The sequence below is a fragment of the Ammospiza nelsoni genome, chromosome 3, assembly GCF_027579445.1.
Source record: "Ammospiza nelsoni isolate bAmmNel1 chromosome 3, bAmmNel1.pri, whole genome shotgun sequence".
In the NCBI taxonomy this organism is placed as follows: Eukaryota; Metazoa; Chordata; class Aves; order Passeriformes; family Passerellidae; genus Ammospiza; species Ammospiza nelsoni.
In genome coordinates this window covers 7,758,725-7,783,810 of record NC_080635.1, presented here as the reverse complement: position 1 = coordinate 7,783,810, position 25,086 = coordinate 7,758,725, and the positions used below count along the sequence as shown (strand labels likewise).

Below are 25,086 nucleotides of genomic sequence, written 5' to 3'. Positions count from 1 at the left end.
AGGAGCTTGCTTTTCCTCTGTTATTTAATGTATTTAATGTATTTAATGTATTTCATTTTCTATGTACTTCAGCAACTTGGATATTGCATATACCTGAAAGCAGTGGCAGTTAAGAAAGGTTTTATTTATTTACTCCAACAGTAAATGCCTTTTTCAGCTGATGGGAAAGGGCAAACTGGTCCTGCTTTGCTCAGCTGCTCTGCTTTGGTTCATGAGCTCTTGGGCTGGGCTCCTGTCCCCTCTGCCTCAAAGGATGGACACTCCACCGCTGGTCTGAGCATGGGGAATGCTTCACCCTCTTTAGCTGTCCCTGAAAGGAAATAAAAAAACCAAAAAACTTCAAAAACCCCCATCAAAGCACTTCAAGTTTAGGCACATAATTATCTTCTCAAGACTTGGCCCGAACTGATCCCAGCCTACGCTCCTTCCTCTCACGCTGTCGTGACAGGATTTCAGTCAGGAACACGCGGCTCTCTCTGCCTGCAGACGCGATCGAGCGGCAGCGGAGCCCCCGGCCGGCCGCGCTCCGCCGAGCCCGGACCCCCAACTCATCCCGCCGGGAGAACCCGCCCCGGGTGGAGCCTCCGGGGGCGCGGATCGCGGCCGAGGGGCCGGGCCGGGGGCGTTGCGGGGCTCGGGGCGGGCCCGGGCGCGGCTGCGGGGGGCGGCGGCCGCCCGGCCCCGGCTGCGTGAGGCGCTGCCCGCTCCGCCGGCCGGGGGCTCCTGTGCCGCTCGCCCGCCGGCAGCTCCCGCCCGGCGGAGGGGGGCGCGGAGGGCTCTCCCCGCCATGGCCTTCACCTTCGCCGCCTTCTGCTACATGCTGTCGCTGGTGCTGTGCGCCGCCCTCATCTTCTTCGCCATCTGGCATGTGAGTACCCCAGCCCCGCAGCCCCCGCGCCGGAGGCGGCTCCAGCCGCGGTCCGCGCAGGGTCCCGGTGCCGTGAGGGAGCCGTGAGGGAGCGGGGCGGGCTGAGGCGGGGGCGAGCAGCCCCTGGCCCGGGCGGCCGGGGAGCGGCGTCCCGCGGTGGGGCCGGGGCGGAAAGAGCTTGCCTGAGACCTCTGCGTGTGGGACCGTGTCAATTTCACTGCTGGGAGCGCACGGAGCCGCGGCCACGGGGCTGTGGCAGCCCGGGGTCCGTCTGTGGCACCTCGGGGTCTGTGGGACCTCGGCGGCTATGGCAGCCCGAGGTCTGTCTGTAGCAGCCCGGGGTCCTCCGTGGCAGCTCGGGGTCTGTCTGTGGCAGCCTGGGGTCGGTCGGTCTGTGTGTGGCAGCCCGGGGTCTTTCGGTCTGTGTGTGGCAGCCCGGGGTCTGTCGGTCTGTCTGTGGCAGCCCGGGGTCGGTCGGTCGGTCTGTCTGTCTGTCTGTCTGTGGCAGCCCGGGGTCTGTGCCAGCTCGGTCCCCGCTGCCGGGAGCGCTGTCCCGGCCCCGCGGTGCTGGCGGCGCTCTCCAGGTGACACCATCCGCTTCTCTCGCCTGCGATCAGAGCGCTGTGACGGGGAAACAGCCCCGTTTGTGATCGAGCAGATACGGTGTTTTCCCTTAATAACTTCCTAAAAAGTTAGATGGGAAACTCGCTCGTCCTTCTGATACACGACCCGCACATTGTGGTCCACCTTTGTTAATTTCACTGCACGGGGCTGCTGCTCGTTCCGTGCTGTTCCGGGTGTCTGTGGTAGGCGTAAACCTGTAACTCAGATGTGAGATCGCTCTAATGCGTAACTTGCAATTCTTTTGAACTGTTACATATTTTAGAATTAATTACACTTCGTGTGTGCTACACGATAACTCCGTGCTGTAAGCATTCAGGATGGAGCAGGGTAAGTTGGAATATTGAGCGAGTCTCATGGATGCTTCCACAGCTACCTGATGGAGTATGATTAAAAGAAAAACCCTCCTTTGACTGACAAGCAAGGGAGCTGCAGAGTTTGTTTTTATTGAAATGGAAGTAAAGCTGCTAGCTTAGTTGTGTTTGCACTCTGAAAGAAATCCTTCTGTTGCAAGAATGCTTTGAAATGTAATTATTTTGTACTCTTCATGGGACTGTTACAAGTTCTTTTTTTATTATTTTTTTATTAAGGAAACCACAAAGCTGTGATGGTATTGCCAAGTGCTGTTGTGATGTCAAAATACTGCAAGGCTGTAAAGGATCTGTAGCAGGCAGCTACTGCACTACTCTGAAAAAAGGAGTAGTAAAATTTAGATTATTACTCATGTTTTCTCTCCTCCTCTTCTGCAAACCTTTAGGTCTCCAAAAGTGAGAATTCCACAGCTTCCTCAAGGGGCTTAGAGTTAGAAGTGTGTTCTCCTTTGAATCTCTAGCTACAAATTAAACTGCAGCAATTTTAATGGTTGTTTTATGTGTTTGAAGTTTGTCACTGTGTCCTCTTTTTTTGAGTCTGGAGTTGATGTCCTGTGAATTCCTAAAGGACTTGTAGCAAATCTGGCAAATAATTCTCCCATAAATGACTGCAGTTACTGCAAATTTACTCTTATTGAAACATTTTTTTAAACTTTCATTCTATAAACTCATGAAGAGCAATCCCTGAGTGCAAGAGCTCTGTAGAGGCAACTAGGAAAGAAAACCTCTTCTTGATACATTTATGTTTATGCTGCATGTTTCTTACATCTGTTGAAAAATTGTTGAGGGATTGAAATGGAAAATGGCTGGAAATGCTCTTGTGTTGTAAGAGTGAAAGAATTGGCACTATCTTTTCTAGTAAATAGAAAAATTCTAATAAAATACATGGTTTGTGAAGGAAAGTCATGGAATAACAGATTTAACACCCTGCCCAAATAAACTTTTAGGTGTCCATGTTATCCACATACACAGAGCACAAGGACTTTTATTATCCTTTCTGTAAGAACTGGTGCAGCCTGGTTTCTTCTCTAAGTTATGTATTGAGTCATAGGAGTTTCTTTCACCTTAAACATCTCAGTAGTGAAAATCTTCCCAAGAAACAAAACTCCTACTCCTTCCCTGTGACCTGATTTTTCTTCCACTATAATATACTGGTAAGGGACAGTAAATATATTGCACATAGGTTCTAATAATGGCAGAGGAGTGTTCCCGTAATTACATTGTCCTGTGTATTTTTTAAGACATTCTGCTGCTAAGAATAAGTTGAGTGTCCTATCACTCTGGAAGATTTCTGAGAATAAGAATTTATATTTTGCAAATTATTTTAAAGGATAAGAAAAAGCTGTAGCATTTGGACTTGATATTGTTCTAACCTGAAGCTGAATGAGGTTTGGGCATATATCTGGAATGATTTAACAGAAAATTAAGTAAAACTTCCTTTTCTTCCTGCTGGAAAGTCAGATGAATTATGAATTTCATTCATATTGATCTAATAAGTATAATATAAACTGTACAACCAAAACAAGAGAGTAAGGTGAGGATTTTTGGTTTTGGACACTGTGCTTTTCTGGTGCCTTTCCTCTGAGAAGTTAAACTGCCTGTACATTTCTTACTCTTTGGAAGCAGAATTGAGAACAAAATGCACACAGTCCTCCAGATACCTGGAATATATTGTAATATTTTTCCTGCCTCTGGGTGATTTTCTTGTATAGGTAGCCAGAGGTGTCTGTCATAAAAAAAACCTCCCAACAAAACCAAATTAGAAATTATCAAGAAACTTTTGTTAGCAATAATTCCTGTGCAGCGCTTAATGTATTATTGCTGGAATTCCACTCATATATATTAAGTGGAAGAAAAAGGCTTGAAAATCTACATGTACTGCATTAAACCAATGTGGCACTCTGTGGTGCAGGAATTTTTACAGCATTTTGGTTGTTCAGTGTCCACATTTCCTCTGGGTGTAATGTCACAGTATTAGGAACATCCTACAGAAGTGTGTGATACAACTAACAGCAAAATTTGTTCTACTAACTGCATAATTTGATATTCTCATCTGATCTTGTTGGAAGCTCAAGAATGGTGTTAGTCCTCCTACTAACTATCACAGGCACTTTGTTTTGCTGTCCTCAGCTCTTTTTCTTCTTTATATACAGCTTTTTACTGATCAGTTTCATTCCATTCCTAAACGGTATTGAGCTAAGATTTTAGCTTCTTGTTAACATTGAGCTGAGCCCTATCAAGTCTGTTTGGACTCCCAACAAGCCTTGACACAGCACATTCATTTCTAGTGTAGCTCCACTGAATTGCCTCAAGTGAAGTTAACTGAAGTTGACCAAGTTGTGCCTTATTTCTCCTCAGTTAAAAAAGGGATGTGCTTGTGTTGAGTCCTGCAGCACTGTGTTCTCTTAAAGCATATTGGTTTTGAGTAATCTGAGTCCTTCCCTTCTGGTGATATTTTAAGATGGAAAGACTTGCTTTGAGATTTGTTATTTAAAGGAAAGCTTTAAGAAAAGAGCTTTTCAAAGTGGTCCATGGCAAAGCAATTCATAAGTACCAAGAACATTGCTGTTAAAAAGAAAAGAATTTCCGTGGTGGGCCATCTCTTTTTCAACTCATACAAGCAAATCTTTGCATGTGACTGCTTCATAACCTAAGGATTGCCAGAAAGTTTCAGGGCTATCGTGCCAGTGAAAAAATTGGCAATGCCAGTGTGAGAAGTTGTGCCACACTGGATGTTTTCTGGAATATTTTGATATAGCTGAGAACACAGATGAATCCAGGAACAGCCCTTTGGCACAACAAGAGCGGCGTGTGTCGAAAGTGATGGCAGCTACTTGAGCCAAGCTTAAGGAGAATAAAGCAGCAAAGGATGGAGGTGTTTTGGTTTATGCCCCCCACACCACCTTATTTTTCTTTTGGATAGTATTAATCTTGATAAACTACTTAATATAACTTTGGCTTCACTTAACGGTTACAAGTTCACAAGTGTAATTAAAAACAGTGGCAGGCTGTGACTGAACAGAGTGATATAGGCTAAGATTGACTTGTAGTTTTAATCAAAGCATCCTTTTTTTTTTTTTTTTTTTTTTTTTTTTTTTGCAAACACCAAGGAATTAAGCCCTTGCAATCTGTATTCAGTGTTGTTTCTGCTAATGGCTTTGTGTTTTATGTTTATCAGATACCTTGAGTTATCTATGCCTTGTTTTCTCATTTGCTAAGTGTGAGTAATGGAACTAAACTGCAAGTACTGCCTGTCACTTTATTTAAGACTATTCTTAAAATGTCTTTGCTTTCTGACAGAAGGTGCTATACACATGTAAGGTGTTGCCACTTCTGGTTTTTGTCACTGTAGCATCCTGGTGATGTGGACTGTAATTATTAGCACTCAAGTTTCAATAGCTCAGGTAAAAAATTCAAAAGCTCTCAAAGAGTTGTGGATGCAGAATTTGATGAGGATTTGGTTTCTGACTTACTTAGGCTTCTTCATAAAATTCCTAGTTTAATTTCTGATAAATTGTACAGCCTTAATTTTGACTATACATAAAAAGCACATAAGCTTGGCTTGACGGCAAATTCAGTTGAACAAAACACTTTGGTCGCAAACTGAGTGCTGATCTGTCAGTGCTCTCTGTGTTATCTGTGTCTTATTGTTTCTGTAGCTGAGGTTTGGAGGAGAGCTCTGCCCTACCTGAAAGCTGTAAAGAGATCTGTGATCTGACTTGAGCCTGTGCTTCTCTCTGGTGAAGGCTGCCAGCCATCTCAATTTAACCTCTCTGCAATGCTTTAGAGCCTGTCTAGAGAATAAAGTCTGTCATTTCCTTACAGACTTCTGGTCAAGCCTGAATTTTGTTCAGACATTGAAGTTCAGTGCTGTTCTCTAATGAGTCATTAATGCATTTCTCTGAGAATGTTGGTTAATTATGTGCTTAAAACTAAAATCAGATTAATGCTTGATGAAGGGGAGCACAAATGCTATTGCTGTGTGTTATACATATTTCTTGAAAATGTCTTTTCTTGCCCAAGCAGCTAAGCACATTGTCCCTCAAGGTTTTATAGTCAGGACAGTTTAGGGAATGAGTCTGATATTTCCACTCTTTTTAAAGACAGCACAGCCAGACTGCCCTGGCTATAACATAGCTTGACAGTTCCCTTACAACTTTTCTTTCAGAAGTTTGTCACATTAATGCTGACAGACAGATATTAGGCCAGGCAGCACAGGCTGTGGAGCAAACTGTATCTTTTCTATTGGGAAAGAGGTATATCTGAGTTTTGTAACCTTGCCATGCTTAAATAATAATTTAAAAGATCACAGAAGTCAGTCTATGGGCCCCAGCACAGACTTAAGCAGCATCTCTGTGTATGCTTGAACTGTCATGATGAGATTTATTTGGAGAAAGATTTTAAATTGTGTGTGTTCGCCACTGGCTGTAATTCTGGATGCCTCACAAGGCATAGTCACTCCATTATCTGTGTAAAATAAATTATTCTGTGGAGTCTCGTGCCTCCCACAATATGTGCAGAGAGCTATTTAAATCTTATTTGGTTGTCACATATCCGAGGGGTTTTCGGTCTTAGGATTAGTTGTAAAATCTACTTACTAAGGGGATTTATATCTAAATTGGTAAAGAATGTATTTCTAGTGCTTTTAAGTAACTGCTATGCTTGTTAATAAGCAAGGCAATATAGCTGTCATATTTTATTAGACCATGAGTAAAACTCTTAGACTGAGTTGGAGGCATGAGTTTATAGTTCATTACATGTGTTTGTTTATTCAGCCACCACATACCGCATTAAATCAAATTTAAAACATTGAATTCAGCCTTCAGACCTCTGGCTTAGTGGATTACCCTCACCCCAACATAAATATCCTTTTAGCAAAGTATTTTTCAGAAGGAGGAGAAAGCTCAGCAGAGAATGTTTCCATACAGATAACAGACACCTCTTTGACCCATTCCTCTTTGTCAGACATGCCTCTCATTTATAACCAGTGTGACTGCTGACAGCTGGAGGTGACTCTACCAGGCAGTGGAACTTGGTCTCATTTAAGCTGTAAACTGGGAATACTGGGAGGTTTACTATTCTGGTGATGATAGTTTGGAAAACACTTCCAATTTCTGTGGAAACAAAGAGTATCTCCCACATGAAACAGGTAAAAATTAGTATTATTTCCACTTTGAAAAGAGTCACTTAAAGTCACAGGGCAGAGTCAGCTGATGGGGTAAAGGCAGAAGAATGTCAAATACTGTTTGATTTACTAGGTCACCTTCCAGGGTTTCACAGCTGGAAGTTCCCTGTTAAAAATTCAACTTGTGACTGTGATGGTGTGCAGAGAGCAAGAAGCAATTTTATTAACAGAATGGTTCCTGTATTCCTTGTTAGCAATTACAACTTCAGAAATGTCTTGTTCCTCTTAAAAGAAATGGTAAAAGGTTCATAGAATAATTTTGATTGGAAGAAATCTAGGAAATCATCCAGTCAAATCTCTTCTTCAAGGAAGGCTTAATTTCAAGGTTAGGCCAGGCTGCTGAAGGACCTGTCCAGATCACTGGTGAACTCTCCATGGGTGGAGAGATTAAACAGTGCCTGGATGGATGAGGAGAGAGCTGTGGATATTGTGCACTTTGACTTCAGCAAGGCTTTCCTCACTGTCTCTCACAACATCCTCGCAGGCAAACTCAGGAAGTGTGGAGAGGGTGAGTGGACAGTGGGAGTGGATGTGGAGCTGGCTGAATGCCAGATCTCAGAGGGCTGCTACCCATGGCACAGGAGAGTGGTGTCCCCTAAGGGTTGGTACTGAGCCCAGTGTCGTTTGGCTTACCCATCCATGACTTGGATGAAGGGGCAGATGTGTCCTCAGCAAGTTCACTGGTGGCACCAGGCTGGGAGCAGAGGCTGATACCCCAGAGGGCTCTGCAGCCTTCAGAAGGACCTCGGCAGGATGGAGAGATGGGTAGAGAAGAACTGCCTGGAGTTCAGCAAGGGCAAATTCAGGGTCCTGCACCTGGGTTGGAATAACCCCAGGCGCCTGTGCAGGCTGGGGGCCAAGCTGCTGGAGAGCAGCTCTCTGGAGAGGGACCTGGGGGTCTGGTTGGGCAGCAAGCTGTCCCTGAGCCAGCAGTTTGTCCTTGTGGCCAAGAAGATGAATGGTATCCAGGGATGCATTAGGAAAACTGTTGCCAGCAGGTCGAAGTCCATGGTCCTGGCCCTCTGCTCAGCCCTGGTGAGGCACATCTGGAGAGCTGTGTCCACTTCTGGGCTTCTCAGTACAAGAGAGATGTGGAGCTGCTGGAGCAGGTCCAGGGGAGGCTACAAAGGTGATCAAGGGACTGGAGCTCTTCCTTCTGAGGAAAGGCTGAGGGAGCTGGGCCTGTTCTGCCTTGAGAGGGAACCTCACCAATGTCAATATCTGAAGGAAGGGTGTCAAGAGGACAGGCTCTTCTAGAGTGGTGCCAAGCAACAGGACAAGAGGAATGGGCAGAAGCTGATGCAGAGGAAGTTGAAGGAGAAATTCTGTACTTGCAGCTGAGCACTGAGACAGATTGCCCAGAGAAGCTGTGGAGTGTCCCTCACTGGAGATATTCCAGAACCATGTGGACACAATCCTGTGCCGTGTGCTCTGGGATGACCTTGCTTGAGCAGGAGGTTGGACCAGGAAACCTACTGTGGTCCCTTCCAAACTGATCCACTCTGTGATTCTGCAAGTTTGAGAACTTGTTCCAGTACCTTATTCATTGCACTGTGAACATTGTTTTCTTACACACGGCTGGAATTTCTGTGGTGCAGCTTCTGACTTTTATGCTGTCCTTATGGTGCATTCCCCTGAAAAAAGTTTTGTGCTAACTTCTGTGGAACCCACCCCAGGAAACTGAATGCAAGATCACGGAGCAAATCCTCCTAGATGCCATGCTAAGGAAAAGAAAGAAATGGTTGGTGACAGCCAACACATCCTCACTAAGGGCAAATCGCACTGAGAAATTTGGTGACCTTTTACAACAGGGTTACTGAGTTGATGGATGAGGGAGGAGGAGTCATCTGCCTGGACTTGTGCAAAGCATTTGACACTGTCCTGAGTGACATCCTTGCCTCTAAACTGGAGAGACATGGATTGGACAGATGGATAACTCAGTGGAATCAGCTGGACAGTTGCACTCTCAGAGTTGTGGTCAGCAGCTCGATTGTTGAGACCAGTGACAAGTGGTGTTTCTTGGAGGTGGGAATGGGAACCAGTGCTGTCAAACCTCTCTGGTGACATAGAAGGTGGGACCAAGGTCACCCTTGGTGGGTTTAATGACACCAGGCCGTGGGGTGTGGTCAACACGTGGGAGGGAAGGGATGCCATCCAGAGGGACATTGACAGCTGGAGAAGTGTGTCACAAAACAACACAAAATGAACGACACTCGCACGCTGAGATGTCCAAGGCAAAAAAAGGCCATTTCTGGACCTCCAAATTTATAGAATTCTAAAAGTGACCATGGATTGGAGGATGAAATTGTCACTTCTCCAACCACACTGGTCAAACTAACGGTTCATCAATTCTCTCTTCCTTCAGAAGGGAATGCAAAACAATCATTATTTACATGAAAGTATGTGAGAAACTCCATTACAAAAATGCAAACATCAGAAGGCTTAGAAAAACTTTAGAAGAACAGGGCGACAGAGGTGGACCTGTGTGAGCCTTGTGACATTCAACAAGGCCAAGGACCAGATCCTGCTCCTGGGTCAGGTGCAACCCAAGCACAAACACAGCCAGGATGGAGAATGGATGGAGAGCAGCCCTGAGCAGGACTGGGGGCTGTTGGTTGGTGAGAAACTCAGCATGACCTGACAATGTGTGCTCACAGCCCAGAAAGCCAAACGTGTCCTGGGCTGCATCAAAGGAGCTGTGACCAGCAGGTCAAGGGAGGGGATTCTCCTCCTCCACTCTGCTCTCCTGACATCCCACCTGGAGTGCTGTGCCCAGCTCTGGAATCCCTAGCATAAGAAGAACTGTTGGAGTGTGTCCAGAGTAGTTCCACAAAGATGCTCAGAGGTTTGGAGCACCCTGAGAAGGCTGAAAGAATTGGAATTGTTCAGCCTGGAGAAGAGAAGGCTCCAGGGAGACGTTACAGCACCTTCCAGTACTGGAATGGGGCCTACAAGAGAGCTGGAGAGGGATTTTTACAAGGAACAGAACAAGAGGGAATGGCTTTGAACAGAGGGTAGGTTTAAATTCAGAGAGCTGTCAGTGCACTTTGTGAAGGGAGGACAAAAGTCTTCGCGTTTTTCTCAGCTTCCCATTGAAAAGGTATTGCTATAAAGCAAGGATTTATTTTAGGATTGTCATTGTGGAAAGTTACATTAAAATCACAAAACATTGACAATGGAAGTAGGTTTTCTCAGCAAGATACTGCAGGAGTGCTGAACTTGTGGCTCCAGTTTTGATTATGTGAGCACATGAAGCAGAACACAGGGGAGATGAAGAGGTAGTGCCATCACTGAGTTCTTCCATTGTGCATGGCTCACCAATGTAACAGGTCATGAAAAATCTGAATTGGACTTGGGTCCTTTTGTATTTCTATGCTTTTGCAGGTCATGTCATATTCTAGTTGTCAAATATAGGTTGGGTTTTTTAAAATACATCCAGCAGTCTAAGCACATTGCTGGAGAAACCAAAGCTTAAAGAATTAAGGAAACTGACAGTAAAATGGTAATAATTAGCAACTTATAGCCCTTGCAATTATCTCATACCAGATAGTGTGCAAATGCCAGGCATTGTTGATAAAAGCACCATTTTTTTAATAGAATGACATTTGATTTTTTAAATGCATTTAAATGCCAACCATCTTCACGCTGTGTGTGAGTCACGGTTTCAAGTGTGTAATTGTTTAGTCAATCTTCTGTTGCATTATTATTTCATCACGCTATGAGTTTGGGCTAAATAGTTCACATTGTATCAGCATCTAACTAGAAACTTCTTTATACATTCAAAGAATGGGCATTTATAAGCAAACATAATGAAGGCTCCACTGAAATCAATTTGATTGCATGTGCTTCAGAGTTGTTCTTCCCTCAGTATTATATAAACACTATTAGCAGATCCTTTAGAAAATTGATTTGCTGATCATCCAAGTGACAGGCCTGTTTGGAGCTATGCTGAAATGTATCTTCATCCTTAATCATGCTCCTGTAATTAAACTAAGGAGTTTTATGAGAACATGGCTGAACAGATGAGGAGGTTTTTGGGTGTTGTTCTTTTAATCTCAGTTTTTGATCACTTTTACACGTTGTTGTGTCCCTTCCCCTTGCCTCTTTTCTGCAACCACAGCTCCAGTGCTGCTTTATTGCTTGCCCTTGCTTCAGCCCTGCAAACCCAGCTGTGTGGCCGAAGGCCATTTCACATATGTCTGTGTGTGTGTCTTGGCCTTGGAGTTATTTCCTCCAAGTTCTGCCTGGCCTCTTTTTGGCCAAGAAAGAAAACTTGGGAAGGTCTTTAAGGTGCTCATCCCTGCATTTAGAAGAGCCCCTGTTCCATTGTCCTGCCTCTTGCTGGTCCAGCTGGGCTCCTGCTGTGCCCCTGAAAGTCGGGAAGCACAGATCCAGCAGAATTTCTGCCTCCCACGGGCTCCTTTCTGAGACAGTTTTAGTAGAACCCCACTGCTGAGTGGGTAACAGGGAATAAAAATGACGTGGAAAGGGGGAAAATGGAACTGTGGGAGGGAGGACTTCAGGGAGAAAGATGTGAAGGAAAGAGGAAATGAGAGGAAGAAAATCCTTGTATGAGCCAGGAGACTAACAACAGGGAAGATTTTTGTGTTCTCATTCTCATTTGGGAGGAAATTATTTGGGCAGAAGAGGCTGCCTGAAGCCAGAAGGTGTGGTTAATTCAGGTGGTGGATGTTTTTGGAAAGCCCATGTTATGAGTCTTCTGTGTGGGTATGGTGTAATGTCTGACATGCTTGAACAGATTTTTTAGTGACAGAACCCAGATTCCTTTATGTGAATCCTGGGTTTTGGTGTATGTGCATAAATTGCTGCTCTCAGGAATGGAGAACATGGGAGAGGGGGGAAAAGTATCAGCAGCAATGAGAGGAAAACTAAGGAGTGTGTGGGGAAAAGGAAGGTAATGCTTCTCCCAAGCATGTATCAGCATAACAGAACTTTAAAATATCAAAATAATAACTTGTAGCAATGTGTAGGAGTCTTTGGAAGCTCAAGAAAAGAACAAATTGTGTTGTGGTGATAAGACTGAATACTTGCTTAGAGACAGCACCAGCCAGCTGGCCAGTCTCTCACCTCTGACTTTTATCTACTGATACTGGAAAGAACCTTCTCTTTTGATCTCATTCTCTTACTGTCTTCTTTGGGGCAAATATTTTTTTCTAGTTGTACCTATTTTGGTACATATTCCCATCTGTTTACTACCCTGTCCCTGAATTTATTCTGCAGAAACAGTCTGTTTATTCCTAGCTTTGGATTATCAGCTTCGAGCTGTTAAGTAATAGAAAAAGTGCTTTGGTTCACTTTGAGAATAATTTATGAAGATGGAGCTTTGTGGCTGTAGTGCATCTGTGTGTTTCTCCTTGCACATACTATAATTCTGGTGAGAATTAAAAGATAAGTAGAAACATTGCATGGGAGCACACTGAATTTAAGGTGAGATAGATTAGAGATTGTTTGTAATTTTGAGGAAAACCAGGGGCAGAAGAATAAACCCTCTCACCTCCATAGGTAGGCAGTTATCTTGCTTCCATACAGAATAAACCAGCTATTGGTCCACTGTAACCAGGCCACCTTTCCTGCTCCCTTGTGCACCTGGCCAGCCTCTTGTACAGGTGTTTCACCAACCCATGTGTAGCCTGTCCTCAGTTTTTGGTGTGGAAAAAACTGGATAGTGAAGAATTTGGCCTATGCAAGTAGCAGATGTACAAATCTGTAGTGATGCATCTGTGATATAGGGGCTGTGAGAAAGACATTGGAGTTGTTTTATTTCTTACTGTGTTTTTGTAGTTGATATGGAGTTTAGTGTAAAGAGAAGCAAGGGCAAAGCAGTGCTATCTCTGGTGCTGAAAGCAGAGTTCTGCAGCCTCTCCTGGACATGGACAGAAAATCACACTGCTTTCATCTCCCTCTGCTTGGCTGGGGGACCTGCAAGTCAATTCATCTGCACTAGATATTCCCTGAATCAGAGCCACAGATCTGAGTTTGACACCTCAGCTGTAAAGCTTGGATCCAAACTCCCATAATTTCCTCTTGGCCCATTGAAGGCATCAAGACTAGAGGTGAAGTCTTGGCCTAAATTTATACATATGCTTGTTGAGTTTGTCTGCAGATGTGCTCCTTGTTTACATCCTTTCCAGGACAGAAGACAAAGCTGATGCAAGAATCTGTATGACTTTGTTATGATGACCTTTGCTTTGATCAAGGCACTGGAGCATCTCCCTTCTGAGGGAAGGCTGAGGGAGCTGGGCCTGTTCAGCCCTGAGAAGGGACAACACATTGGGGACCTCATCAAATGTCTGTCAGTGTCTGAGGGAGGGTGCCAAGAGGACAGAGCCTGGCTCTTCTCAGTGGTGCCAGTCAACAGGACAAGTGGCAATGGGCAGAAGCTGATGCACAGGAGGTTCAGCCAGACTGTGAGGAAGAACTTTCCTGTGCAGTGACCAAGCACTGGACCAGAATGGCCAGAGGAGGGGCAGAGTGTCCCTCACTGGAGATATTCCAGAGCCATGGACACAATCCTGTGCTGTGTGCTCTGGGATGACCCTGCTTGAGCAGAGAGGTTGAAAACGCTGTGTTCCCTTCCAACCTGACCCATTCTGTGATGCTGTGACACCTTTTCTTGGTTTGCTGAATGTGTGGCTGTGGCTGTGGCTGGGAATCCTTGTTGTAGCAGGTTGTTTGCTTTTCAAGTCCTGACCATCACATCAAGTTAATACCTAACTAAGAAGTGACAGCATTCCCAGTAATGACATGTCAGTTTGATGTCACTGGTGCTCTGTGGAAAACTGATCTTGGGGTTTTGGTGCTGGACTGAAGAGATCAGAAGCAGTTAGAGACTGAAATGTTTAAAAGGTTTTGATCTTGTTATCTAAATTGAAAAACCTGTTTGTTTTATAAGGAATCCACATTAAGTACCCCAGTGCATGTAGGAGGAGGAGACCATATGCATGAAGAGAATATTGGCAGCATGCTTGTCTCAAAAGCACAAGGAGTGTGGGAGACTCTGTTCCCTATTGCTGCAGAGATTCCACCTGTATTTCCCCCAGCCTACAATGATGCCCAGATATTGTGCCTTTGGGGCTGGTGGGAAACACTGTCAAATGCTCTGTAAGATTTTATTGGAAAAAAGAGAAGAGCACACATACAAGAGCTTGGGAATGCCAACCATACCTGCTGCCTTTGGTTCAGACCCTGACATTAACTCACCACTGACCCATGGAGTCTTCAGCCAGCTGAGGTAGAGGAATAGTTTCTACCACACTGAATGTAATTAAATGGAAGCATTGCATCTCTGTGTCCAAGAAAGCTTCCTTTCTGTTCAGAACAATGTGGTGTATTCACCAGTTTAGGTGTTAAGTGAAAATGTGGGGGTTTTTGCCTTCTTACTGGTAGCAAATGTTTGTGTCCCACTGAGGGGTGAGTTGTGGAGCGTGTTTGATTCACAGAACACTGCTGCTTTCTGAACTGGTTCCCTGTAGTGAATGCAGTAAAGTAAGGTGTAAAAAAAAAGGAAAAAAAGAAGAATAATGACAACAAAATGATGAAATCCTTTGAGAGGGAAAGAAGGATGGCAGTCTGGACACACCTTAAAAATTCCTCCTCTGCTTGAGGTCTGTTTGGAAATGTGTTCAAGCTGCAGGGAGCAAAACTATTAACCTATTTAGAAGCAGGCTCTGTACAGCTATGTTAGCATCATCCCTCCTGCACAGCTTGCTGCTTGTCTTCCTTCTCTTAACAAAATGCACTTTATATGTGCACAGCTGAATTTTGTCTGGCTGCATTTCAGCTGCTGTAGACTGGAAGACAGCGAGTGGGTATAAAGTTGTGATAAAAGCCCAGGTCATCTCTGTCTGTGGTGAATCAGTGGGACATTTGTCTCTGCTGCAGGAGGGGGTTGACATCTCACTTCCAGGATGACTGGGGAAGATATTTCAGTATCTGTGGTGAGTGAGTGAAATCTGTGACCAGAGTCCTGTTGTTCGCCAGTAAAAACTGTTTCACCTTGCAGTTAAATTAAATTATTTTTAAAAGCCCATTTTATATGAGTTGTAGAAATCTGTCAATAGATGCTTGTCAAATCATCCTTCTGGAAACATTGTGTGCACAACAGAATTTTGCAGTTGCTGAGGGTTTTTAGTGGTTTTGCCAAAATAATTAACATGAATTCTTTACATTCAGGAATCAGGTTGCTTTTCCAAACTGTGATCTGCAGTGTTGCAATAATAACTGGTACCATGGACACAGTAACTTTCCAATCAAGGCACTCAAAACTTGGTACAGTGTGGTTGTATTCCTGAAAATAAATTTCTGTATTTTTTCCCAATGTGGATGGAGTTTTTCATGCTTGTGCCAATAGGTTTGGACTGCTTGGGTGACTGCCAAACAGTTATTCTTAATTCTTAGTGGTTTCCCCTGCACCTCACTGCAGGCTTGGAGATCTGATTTTGTGTAGCTGATGCAGTAATATTGCTTTTGTCCATCTGTATAGAGTTGGGTTGTTTTTTATTTTGCTACTTTTTCACCTGCATAGTTTTTATCTATGCAGGGAAAAACAGAGGTGTAAATATAGCAGTGCAGGCTGGCGTGTTTGTGCACACATGCTCTCAGCAAAAGAGCCTTCCTCTATGGATATTCATCAGTATTTACAATTATACCTCTGTATTTCCACTGGTAGGTAGGAAATAATTTTGAGTCATGTTTACAGAATGAAGATTATGCATTTTTATATTTGCATACTGGACTTTCTATTGGAAAAGTCTTATGATCTGGCTTAAATACTGGAGAAATTACACTAAGATTTTCATTACTTTAATCAGCTTAAGCTTCCAGTTAGAGCCTAAAAAGTTTAAATCATGTTGTCCTAAATGCAGCATCTTTTACAGAAAAAGAACTTGAGGAAAGGGATATAGACTGGGTGCTCAGGTGTTTGTGCAGCCCTGGATAGAGCCACATTTTGGATTTCTGAGAGGAGGGTTGTTTAATGGTGGCAGCATGTGAAATTCAAGCTAAGTAGAGCTAGGAAATGCCATACAGTTGTTACTGTGAAATCTGACAAATAGAACAATTTTCTACCCTTGAGTGACTTAAAACCATTTGCAACCTTAATCCAAAAAGGCTCTGCTTAAAGCAGTGTTCTGCTCTAGAGATGAACAACAGCACAATAATCAGGCAGAAGGGCATGGTTTCACTTCTCATGTTATTAGTGTACTGACAGTATTCTCTCTTTCCCTTAAACTTTGTATGGTGCAACAATCCAGAGGCTTTGGTTCTTCTGCCACTGATTCTGTAAATAATTTCATTTCTTTGACCTTCATTTTTTTCCCTTGTGTAAAAAATGGAAATTATCTTTTCCTTTGTTAAGACCTTCATTGCCTTGGAGGCAGATCTATAACTGCAAAACATTGTTAATTGTTATTGTTTACTTTTATTAATATGTGGTGAATTAATTACTCAGAAAATAAAAGAGAAGAGAAGAAAAGAATACTTTCCATCTCACTTTTTTCTTTGCCCTTGATTTGGCTCTCTTGCTAAGGTTCTCATCAACACCAGCATGTCAGATCCACTGGTCTAGGAAGCTACTGTGTGGCACAGAGAGGTATGATGAAAACCAAGACTGGAGACTTCTTTCCCTTTTTAATAGGAGATGCTTAATGAGTGGATATAGACAGGAAATACAACATGATAAAAAGCATAAAATTCAGTGGAATTTGGGGCAGGTCGCCCCTCTGTGACCGTGTTCACAGGGGTCTTAGGATGAGGGAAGAGATGAGGATCTGACTCCATGCTTGAGAAGGTTTGATTTATTATTTTAAGATATATATTACATTAAAACTATACTAAAAGAATAGAAGAAAGGATTTCATCAGAAGGCCAGCTAAGAATAGAATAGGAAAGAATGATAACAAAGGTTTGTGGCTCAGCTCTCTGTCTCAGAGCCAGCTGGATTGTGATTGGCCATTAATTAGAAACAACCACATGAGACCAATCACGGATGCATCTGTTGCATTCCACAGCAGCAGATAATCAATGTTTGCATTTTGTTCCTGAGGCCTTTCAGCTTCTCATGAGGAAAAATCCTAAGGAAAGGATTTTTCATAAAAGATGTCTGTGACACCCCTCCATTCATACAATTTTGAAATATCTTTCATGCTTGGTAACATTAAGCAGATCAATTCAACCAGAGAGCAAAGAGGGATGAATAACACCTCATAGATAAATTTCTTGTTCAGGTTAATTTCATATGGTAAGAACTGGGTAGCAAAAACCCGTTCTCTCAATCTGTCACTTTGCTGTTGTCCCTGTTCTCTGTAGCTCTTTATGGGCTCCCTCACATCCAGGCAGTGACTTCCTTTCCTTTCCAGGTCCTTTTTCAGTCCTCCCTCACTGGCTCTTACCTGACTGACATTCTTTCAGTTGCTGCTTCTGCCCAACAAAATCCAGCCAAGTACCTCAGCCAATTTCCTCATGGTTCAAACACATTTTGCCAACACCGTTGATATCTCTGTGCATCCATTGCTGGGCAGCCATGAAGTTGAGGAGCTCCTAATCCTGCCTCCCTTCTGTCCAAGTGCTGACTTGCAGTCAGCCTGGGTGCTGTGGAAGCTGCCTGGGAGAGTGCAGGGGAGACAAATTGTCTGAAAGAACCATTAAAGACAGTTCCTTCAATATGGGATGGTGGTGCATTGACAGGGTGGTGGCAAGGAAGCATATGTTAGGTGTTACTGTTCTGTTCTGTGGTTGGTGTGCTTGTCATCAAGTTCTGTTTTATCTTAACTTTCCTGAGATGCCAGTAGGCAATAATATCCAACTTCTTTGCTGTCACTGCATTCACACCTACACCAACTTCACTGCCACCCTAAACACCACATTCTCAATTAAAATATGTTTCTGTAAGAGCTCAGTGATTAAAAAAAAAAAAAGTATCTTCCCTAAAAATGAGATATCATGGCTAATTTCTAACATCAAGTGAAATTTTCATTTTGGTGCGTACATAATCATAAAAAGAAAGCAAAATTCATGTTTGGTCTTGTGTGAATACTTCCTTATTCAAAACTGGTATGGTCTCTCTGATAAGCAGAGAGAGTGCAGGCAATTAAAACAAAATTTATAAATATACTTGCAATTGAAACATGTATTGTCATCACAATCTCATTGATGCATTATGTGTATAAATTGGGGCAAACTCCTTGCTGGCTTGTACTGGGAGTTTTGAGATTTGCAGATGGTGTGAATCACCAGAGACTGCAAGCATTATTTTTATAGAATTTCAGTTTTATTAGGTGGAAAACACACACAAGTACACTTCTCTCACCAGGAAAAACATGGCTAGGGCAGAGGCAGAACAAACTCCCTGTAGCTATTTGCAATGTGGATTCACAGGGAAAATTCCCCAAGACAGAAGGTAATGCAATATCCCTTGTCCATTCAATCCCTGGCCTGTTTCTGCAGTAATTATAAAAAATATTGCTAAACATGATGAGCTTTTTCTTTTCCTCATAGGGCTTTGCAAGTCACCAGATAACTTGGTGTTTTGGGTTTTTTTCCTTCAAGTTCCTAAATAAATGTCAGATGGTCCTTATTCTCTGTCTATGAAGCTGTGTACAACATTAATGTTTACTAATAGATATAAATCTCTCTATTTTGTGAGAACCAGTCTCTAATTTTCATGTTTCCATTTGGAAACATGTTTCCAAATTCTGTTCAGCTTTGTGACCAGGGGCTGGTCATTTTTCTTTGGAGCAGTGTGTTTATTGTGTGCCCTTTGCAGAGACTGGGTTGCTGATGTCCATGCATGTGAATGATTTGTAGTCTTGATTGCCACCCTCCATCAAATTAGATTTGATAGCTGAAAGATCATGAATGCTTTATAAAATACATTCATTGACAGGGGTGAAACGATGTCATTTCCTATGGAGTGCCCTGCCTGGGATCTATTTCATTATCTCAGGGTGAGATGAGATGAGCTGCTCAGCCCAGGATGCTGTGAGTGTGGCAGGTTCTGAGGTGAAACAGCCCCTGAGAGTGTCCAGGTGCTGTCCCAGAGCACTCAGCAGCTCTGCTCAGTGGATGTGTGGGAATCAGGATTGTTGGATTTGTGGGGTGCCCCGTGGCAAGGAGGAATGATGAATCGGACTCCATGTTCTCAAAAGGCTAATTTATTATTTTATGATATTATATTATATTAAAGAATACAGAAAGGATACTTATAGAATGCTAAAAAGATAATAATGAAAACTTGTGACTCTCTCCAGAGCCCCGACACAGCTTGGCCCTGATTGGCCAAAGAGTCAAAACAATTCACAGAAAACCAATGAAACAATCACCTGTTGGTAAAGAATCTCCAAACACATTCCAAAGCAGCAATACACAGGAGAAGCAAATCAGATAATTATTGTTTTCCTTTTCTCTGAGGCTTCTCAGCTTCCCAGGAGCAAAACCCTGGGCAAAGGGATTTTTCAGAGAATGTGACAGTGACACAGGATGAGCTGCATCCAGCTCAAAAGGGAGCAGGCACAAGGTTGTTCCTCTGGCTGTGGTCAGAGCGCTGCAGCTCCCCTGAGAGCACTGTGAAATACTTCATGGAGATAAGGGCTTGGTTATTTGGGGTTTGCAGGGGAAAATGGCAGCTCCAGCCACTCAACACCCCAGGCCATTAAACTGCCACAGAATGAGAGTTATAATTGAAAGAGGAAGATGTTTCCTAATTAATTATGCAAACTGTGCTGCAGCCCAGCTGTATTTTCAGTAATATAATATAATTTGTTGCACAATTACTCAGTGTGTTGTGAGCAACTGCTAATCTTAAGAAACTACAGTTATACTCAGTTGTGGTTTTAGATTTAGAACAAATCACATTGTTAGATCTAACAGCAATGAAAAATCCCCAACACATCCCACTCCCAACAACAAAACAGAAGAAAACCATGCTCCCAAAATGCTTTGGGAGTTTCTTTATATTCCTCTAATTCTGAACCTGCCTTTGCTTTATCATTTTTCACTGCAACTGACAAATAGGAAACAGGAATGTGGTTTTTCATAAATTAAAATAGGTATTTTCATGTCATCACTAGCCTTCTATTTCTGGAGATTTAACAAAATATAAAAATATTATGGAACATTTTTTAAAAAATAAATTGAGGAGGATTTATTTTTGTCAACCTCCTTCCAGAGAGACACTGAAACTTTCATTGAAGAAACTTTCCTCCAGTCATGTGTGCTTGAAACCAGATCTCAGTCTCTTTCAGGTGTAGCAGGAATGTCTCTTCACATTGTCATATCTTGTAGGCTCATCTCCAAAGGTTTGTCTGTGAGACTGTTGCATTTACACTTACTGGTTCTGTGAAAACCGTGTGCTAAAATACCTGTCAGATGTGTTTCAGTGCACTTATGTACAATGCAAGCATAACATAAATTATATGCCAGCAAATAAAGAGTGGGGTTTGACTACAGAGCTGGGAATGTTGTTTGTGACTGAGTTCACAGGGGTCTCAGGTTGAAGGAAGAGATGAGGATTTGACTTTATGTTTTAGAAGGCTTGATTTATTATTTTATGATATATAATACATTAAAACTATGCTAAAAATAGAATAAAGGATTTCATCAGAAGGCTAGCTAAGAATAGAATAATAAGGAATGATAACAAAAGCTTGTGTCTTGGACAGAGAGTCCGAGCCAGCTGACTGTGATTGGGCATTAATTAAAAACAACTAACATGGGCTAAACAAAGATCTACCTGTTGCATTCCACAGTGGCAGATAATCACTGTTTCCATTTTGTTCTTGAGGCCTCTCAGCTTTTCAGGAGGAAAAATCCTAAGGAAAGGTTTTTTCATAAAAGATGTCTGCGACAGTTGGGGAAGTTAAAAAAAATGAGGAAGAAAAAGAAAAATATAAGTAAACATAAATGTGCAGTATATTTGAGGCTGACCTCTTTTCCATCCTTCCCCCTTTCTGTCAGTGCTGATATCCAGCTGCAGAGACACCCAGTTCTATTGTGTCTGACTCACCTGTTCACGTGTAACCCTCTCAGCAGTTGCTCCAGCTGGAGGATATGAAGACCTGTCCAAGAAATATTAAATACAGAAGTGTCATGAGCCTTATTCTTCACAAATGTACTGAAGCCCCTCACAGCTTCTCTCAGTTGTTCTTTACCATTGCAGATCTAATTCCTAACTTGGAAAGATACTGCATCCATAGGGAGAAATGCTTCACTTGTAATCGCATTTTATAGTTCCCTCTGTGGTTTATTCTGCCACTTTGACTTGTCATAGTTGAATAAATTGAATTCTGTGGAGTGCTCTTGTAAAATGCCACACTTTGGATTTTTAAATGTGTTTCAGTGGGATGAATGCAGCATTAGAGCAGGATGTGGAATGGTGCTGAAATTCATGGATTGTAGCTCTGGGTTTTATTCTCGAGCCTTTCATCATATTATTGTGCTTCAAGAACAGGCCATTTTCAGGTTTTCTTCTCCTGCCTTGCATCTCTGTTAAATGAATGTTTTTTGGCTGTGCAGCAGGTCTGTGCTGACACCCAGTTTGTTCCTTTCTGAGCAGCCAGGCTGCAGGCACGCTGTTACACATCAAGGAATGGCTGTTGCACTCATCTGCTAATTACCAGCCCTGCTGCCTTGTACTTCCATCATCTTTTATTAAGAACAGACATTTTAGGCTGTAAAGTGTCTGAAAAGGAATCACTCTTTTAACATCTGTTTATGTGGTGCCTGTCAGGGAGCTTTCCTTCCTTGGGTGAAGCAAGACAAAAGCAGCAGAAAAGGTATTACTAGAATGCAAACACCAAGTTAAGAATGTGCTTTGAGATCTTTGAATGAAGTGTGCTGAGGATTATTACAGCTGTTTTCTTTCCAAGAAAAGACTCTTCCAAGAAAATGCTAGCTCTTCAATAGGTCTAACTCAAGATCTTCCAAGAAAATGCTATCAAACACTATTATTTTTATAGACAAATTGCTGTACTTTAAAAGCACCAGTGCTAACCAGGATGTCTCAATCCATCTGTTCATGGAGGAAACCAAAGGACCTGAGCAAAAGGCATCTCTCCACTAATGAGGTCTGAAGTAAAGTTCTAAAACCTGCCAGAATCTAGGAAGGGCATGTTTGCTCTAGAGTGCTTTGCCTTTTGAGGAGCGTTCTTGTTAATGAATAGCAGCTTAATGGGGAAGCTGATACTAACTCAGAATTAATATCTGAGGTAGATTTATCAACTAATAAAAACAGGCTGTTTATGTACTAAACCTGGAACATTATATCAGATGCATCTCTGTGTTTTAGGCAGTTAATGACTTTTTCCATCAAATATGGAGATGTATTCGTTTGTGAAGTCGTTTTCTGTCATGTGGAAATCTGAAAAAAGAAATCTTGCTGATTTGAGGGAAGAAATATGGAAAGTAGCAGCACTGAAAAGGCTATAGATATGATTTTGCAGAGTGACAGATTAATGAGTTCTAGGTGTCATACGTAGGAGTATCCCATGTTTTGTTTTAACTACTTACTTCTAAAGGGAGTGTGTCAGGGAAACTATTTTCCCATATTTTCCCTGGAAAGTGAGGAAGGCAGGCAATGCATCTGATTAGTCCCTTAAGGAAAATAAGTGTTTGAAGGAGCATTCATTACAAGACTTGAAAAAATTGTTTTTCAGATAATTGCCTTCGATGAGCTTCGGACAGACTTCAAGAGCCCCATCGACCAGTGCAACCCAGCCCATGCAGTGAGTACAGCCAGGGGCTGGGGCTGCTCCAGAAACAGGGGGCACCGAGCTCTTGGTGAAGGATGAGTGTGGGAATGAACTGGGAGTGTCTTGTGAAGTCAGCTGTGGTTTGGAAAATTGATTTATTAGGCCAGTCTGAGGAAGCCAGATGGTGATTTTTATGTTAATGGCTTTCCTCTTTGCTGAAGGAGGCAGGAAAGTAATTTGGAAATTCAAAAGCTGAAGAATGTCATGTGATGCTAATGTTTTCTTTTTCACCTTTTCATTCTGTGGCACAAGTTTTCCTTTTTGAAACACTTTGCTTTCTCTGTGTTTGAGCATGGGATGACCACTTTCTCCCCTACTGCCTGTATCAATGAGTTAAAAACTTGAAAGAATTTGTTAAGAGCTGTGTGCCTGGACCTCTCCGTCCCATGGCAGGCCTCTGGACTCTCCTGTGCTTTAGGAGTAAATGTCATTTTCTGCTGCATCTCCTATAGGCGAGCATTAAATACCTTGGATTGTAAACTCAGTTTTAACTAATGAACCAGAAAGGCAGCCTAGATTTAAGCATATCCAAATTCCTCTGCTAATTAAAGCAGTAATCTAGGGTGATGTAGCTGACTACAGCTGCACGTGCCAGTTTGTACCACCAGAGCTGAGAGCAGAACTTGGCTCCCCATCACCTCAGTGGGAAGGACAATGATTCTCACAGGTGCTGAATTTGATCTCTGCAGAGCATCAGCTTGCTGAATTGCCTACAACTGATAACCAGATGCAGTAGCCACTACTTTGCCATTTAACCTTGTTTCATAACTCAGCTGAGGACATGAACTGCTTAAACCACTGATGATTTTAAGCATAAACTTTATAATCCTAGAATATTTTTTTTACTGTTCACTAATACATAAGCAAAGAATGAGAAGAAAAGAAGGAAATTATATTAAGAAATCCTATAGAGGACTTCAGTGGATATAATCTGGTTTTGTAATCTGATTTTCAATCCACTTTATCTGTTTTTACTTCCTATCTGAGAACTACACACTGAATTTATATGTACCAAATTCTAGTAAATTGTTCACTTCCTAAAAGTTGAGATGCTCTATGGAGATAATCTCATTTTATTTTAAAATGGTAATGGAATTGGTCTCCACAATAAAAAAAAATTACAAGACTCCAAAAAGAGGCATTTTTCATTTTACTCCAAAAAGAGTATTTTTCTGGGGCCTATGAAGTTGCCACTGCCTCTGTGGCTCTCAATGGCTTAAACTTGGGGACAGAAAAGGGAAAAAAATCTATTTATTTGCAGACTAGAATTAAATTTGGCACAGCCTTGAGATTGAAAACATTTGAAAAGCAAAAGGCTTAGGGGGAGTTGGCTTCTCACATTGTTATGGTAAATTACCTGTTTAAAAACATTCATTGTTTGGAATATTTCGCCATATCAAAATGAAAATACCAGGTAATTTTCTGAGGACAGCAAACCCACTCTGCTTTTTGCAGAGTAACTAACATTAAGTAGAATCTTTCACAGTAACTCCAGTCAAGGGGCTATGCAGTGAAATTTGGTTTTGCTGGTGAGCTTCTCATTATGAGCCATTGAAAAGAAAGCCTGGCTTTGATTTGTCTTGTTTCTCTGAGTTGAGTTTTCAGAACATCTTTTGAGTCACAATGCTTAATTACAGTGATTCTCAGTATTTCTGAATGCATCTGTTGTTTAAAGTGGCATTTCTAGGCCATTGCAGATATTTTTCACTAATGTGTATTGTGTTGTGAGTGAGGTGCCCCAATGAAGGAAGATGAATCTAACTCCATGCTCTCAGAAGGCTAATTAATTATTTTATGATACTATGTTATATTAAAGAATACTAAACTATACTAAAGAATACAGAAAGGATACTTACAGAAGGCTAGAAAGATAATAATGAAAACTCATTACTCTGGAGAGAGTCCCAACACAGCTTGGCACTGGTTGGCCACTGAGTCAAAACAACTCACATGAAACCAATGAAACAATCACCTGTGGGTAAACAATCTCCAAACACATTCCAAAGGAGCAAAACACAGGAGAAGCAAATCAGATAAAATTGTTTTCCTTTTTACTCTGAAGCTTCTCAGCTTCCCAGGAGGAAAATCCCAGGTGAAGGGGTTTTTCAGAAAATATGACAGTAACAAATGTGTTAAATTCTAGTATCACGTGTTCAGGCACCATCTTAGTGACAGAGGATGAGCTGCCATGCAAACTTCATTGTTTTTCCCACTCAGGTTTATCTTGAAGCTAGAGGTTGGGTGCCTGAAAATGCAAGACCAGGTCTCTGTGGTATC

The 25,086-nt window shown here is 42.4% G+C and overlaps 1 protein-coding gene across 1 annotated transcript in view; it reads left to right on the top strand.

The window, feature by feature from the left end:
• The first annotated feature begins 734 nt into the window (after window positions 1–734).
• CNIH3 (cornichon family AMPA receptor auxiliary protein 3) overlaps window positions 735–25,086 on the top strand; it is a 45,006-nt gene continuing 20,654 nt past the window's right edge. Inside the window, exons 1-2 of the mRNA XM_059468668.1 lie at window positions 735–868; window positions 22,714–22,782. Coding sequence (XP_059324651.1) covers window positions 788–868; window positions 22,714–22,782 — 150 coding nt within the window. The 5' untranslated portion in view covers window positions 735–787. The remainder of the gene's footprint in view (window positions 869–22,713; window positions 22,783–25,086) is intronic.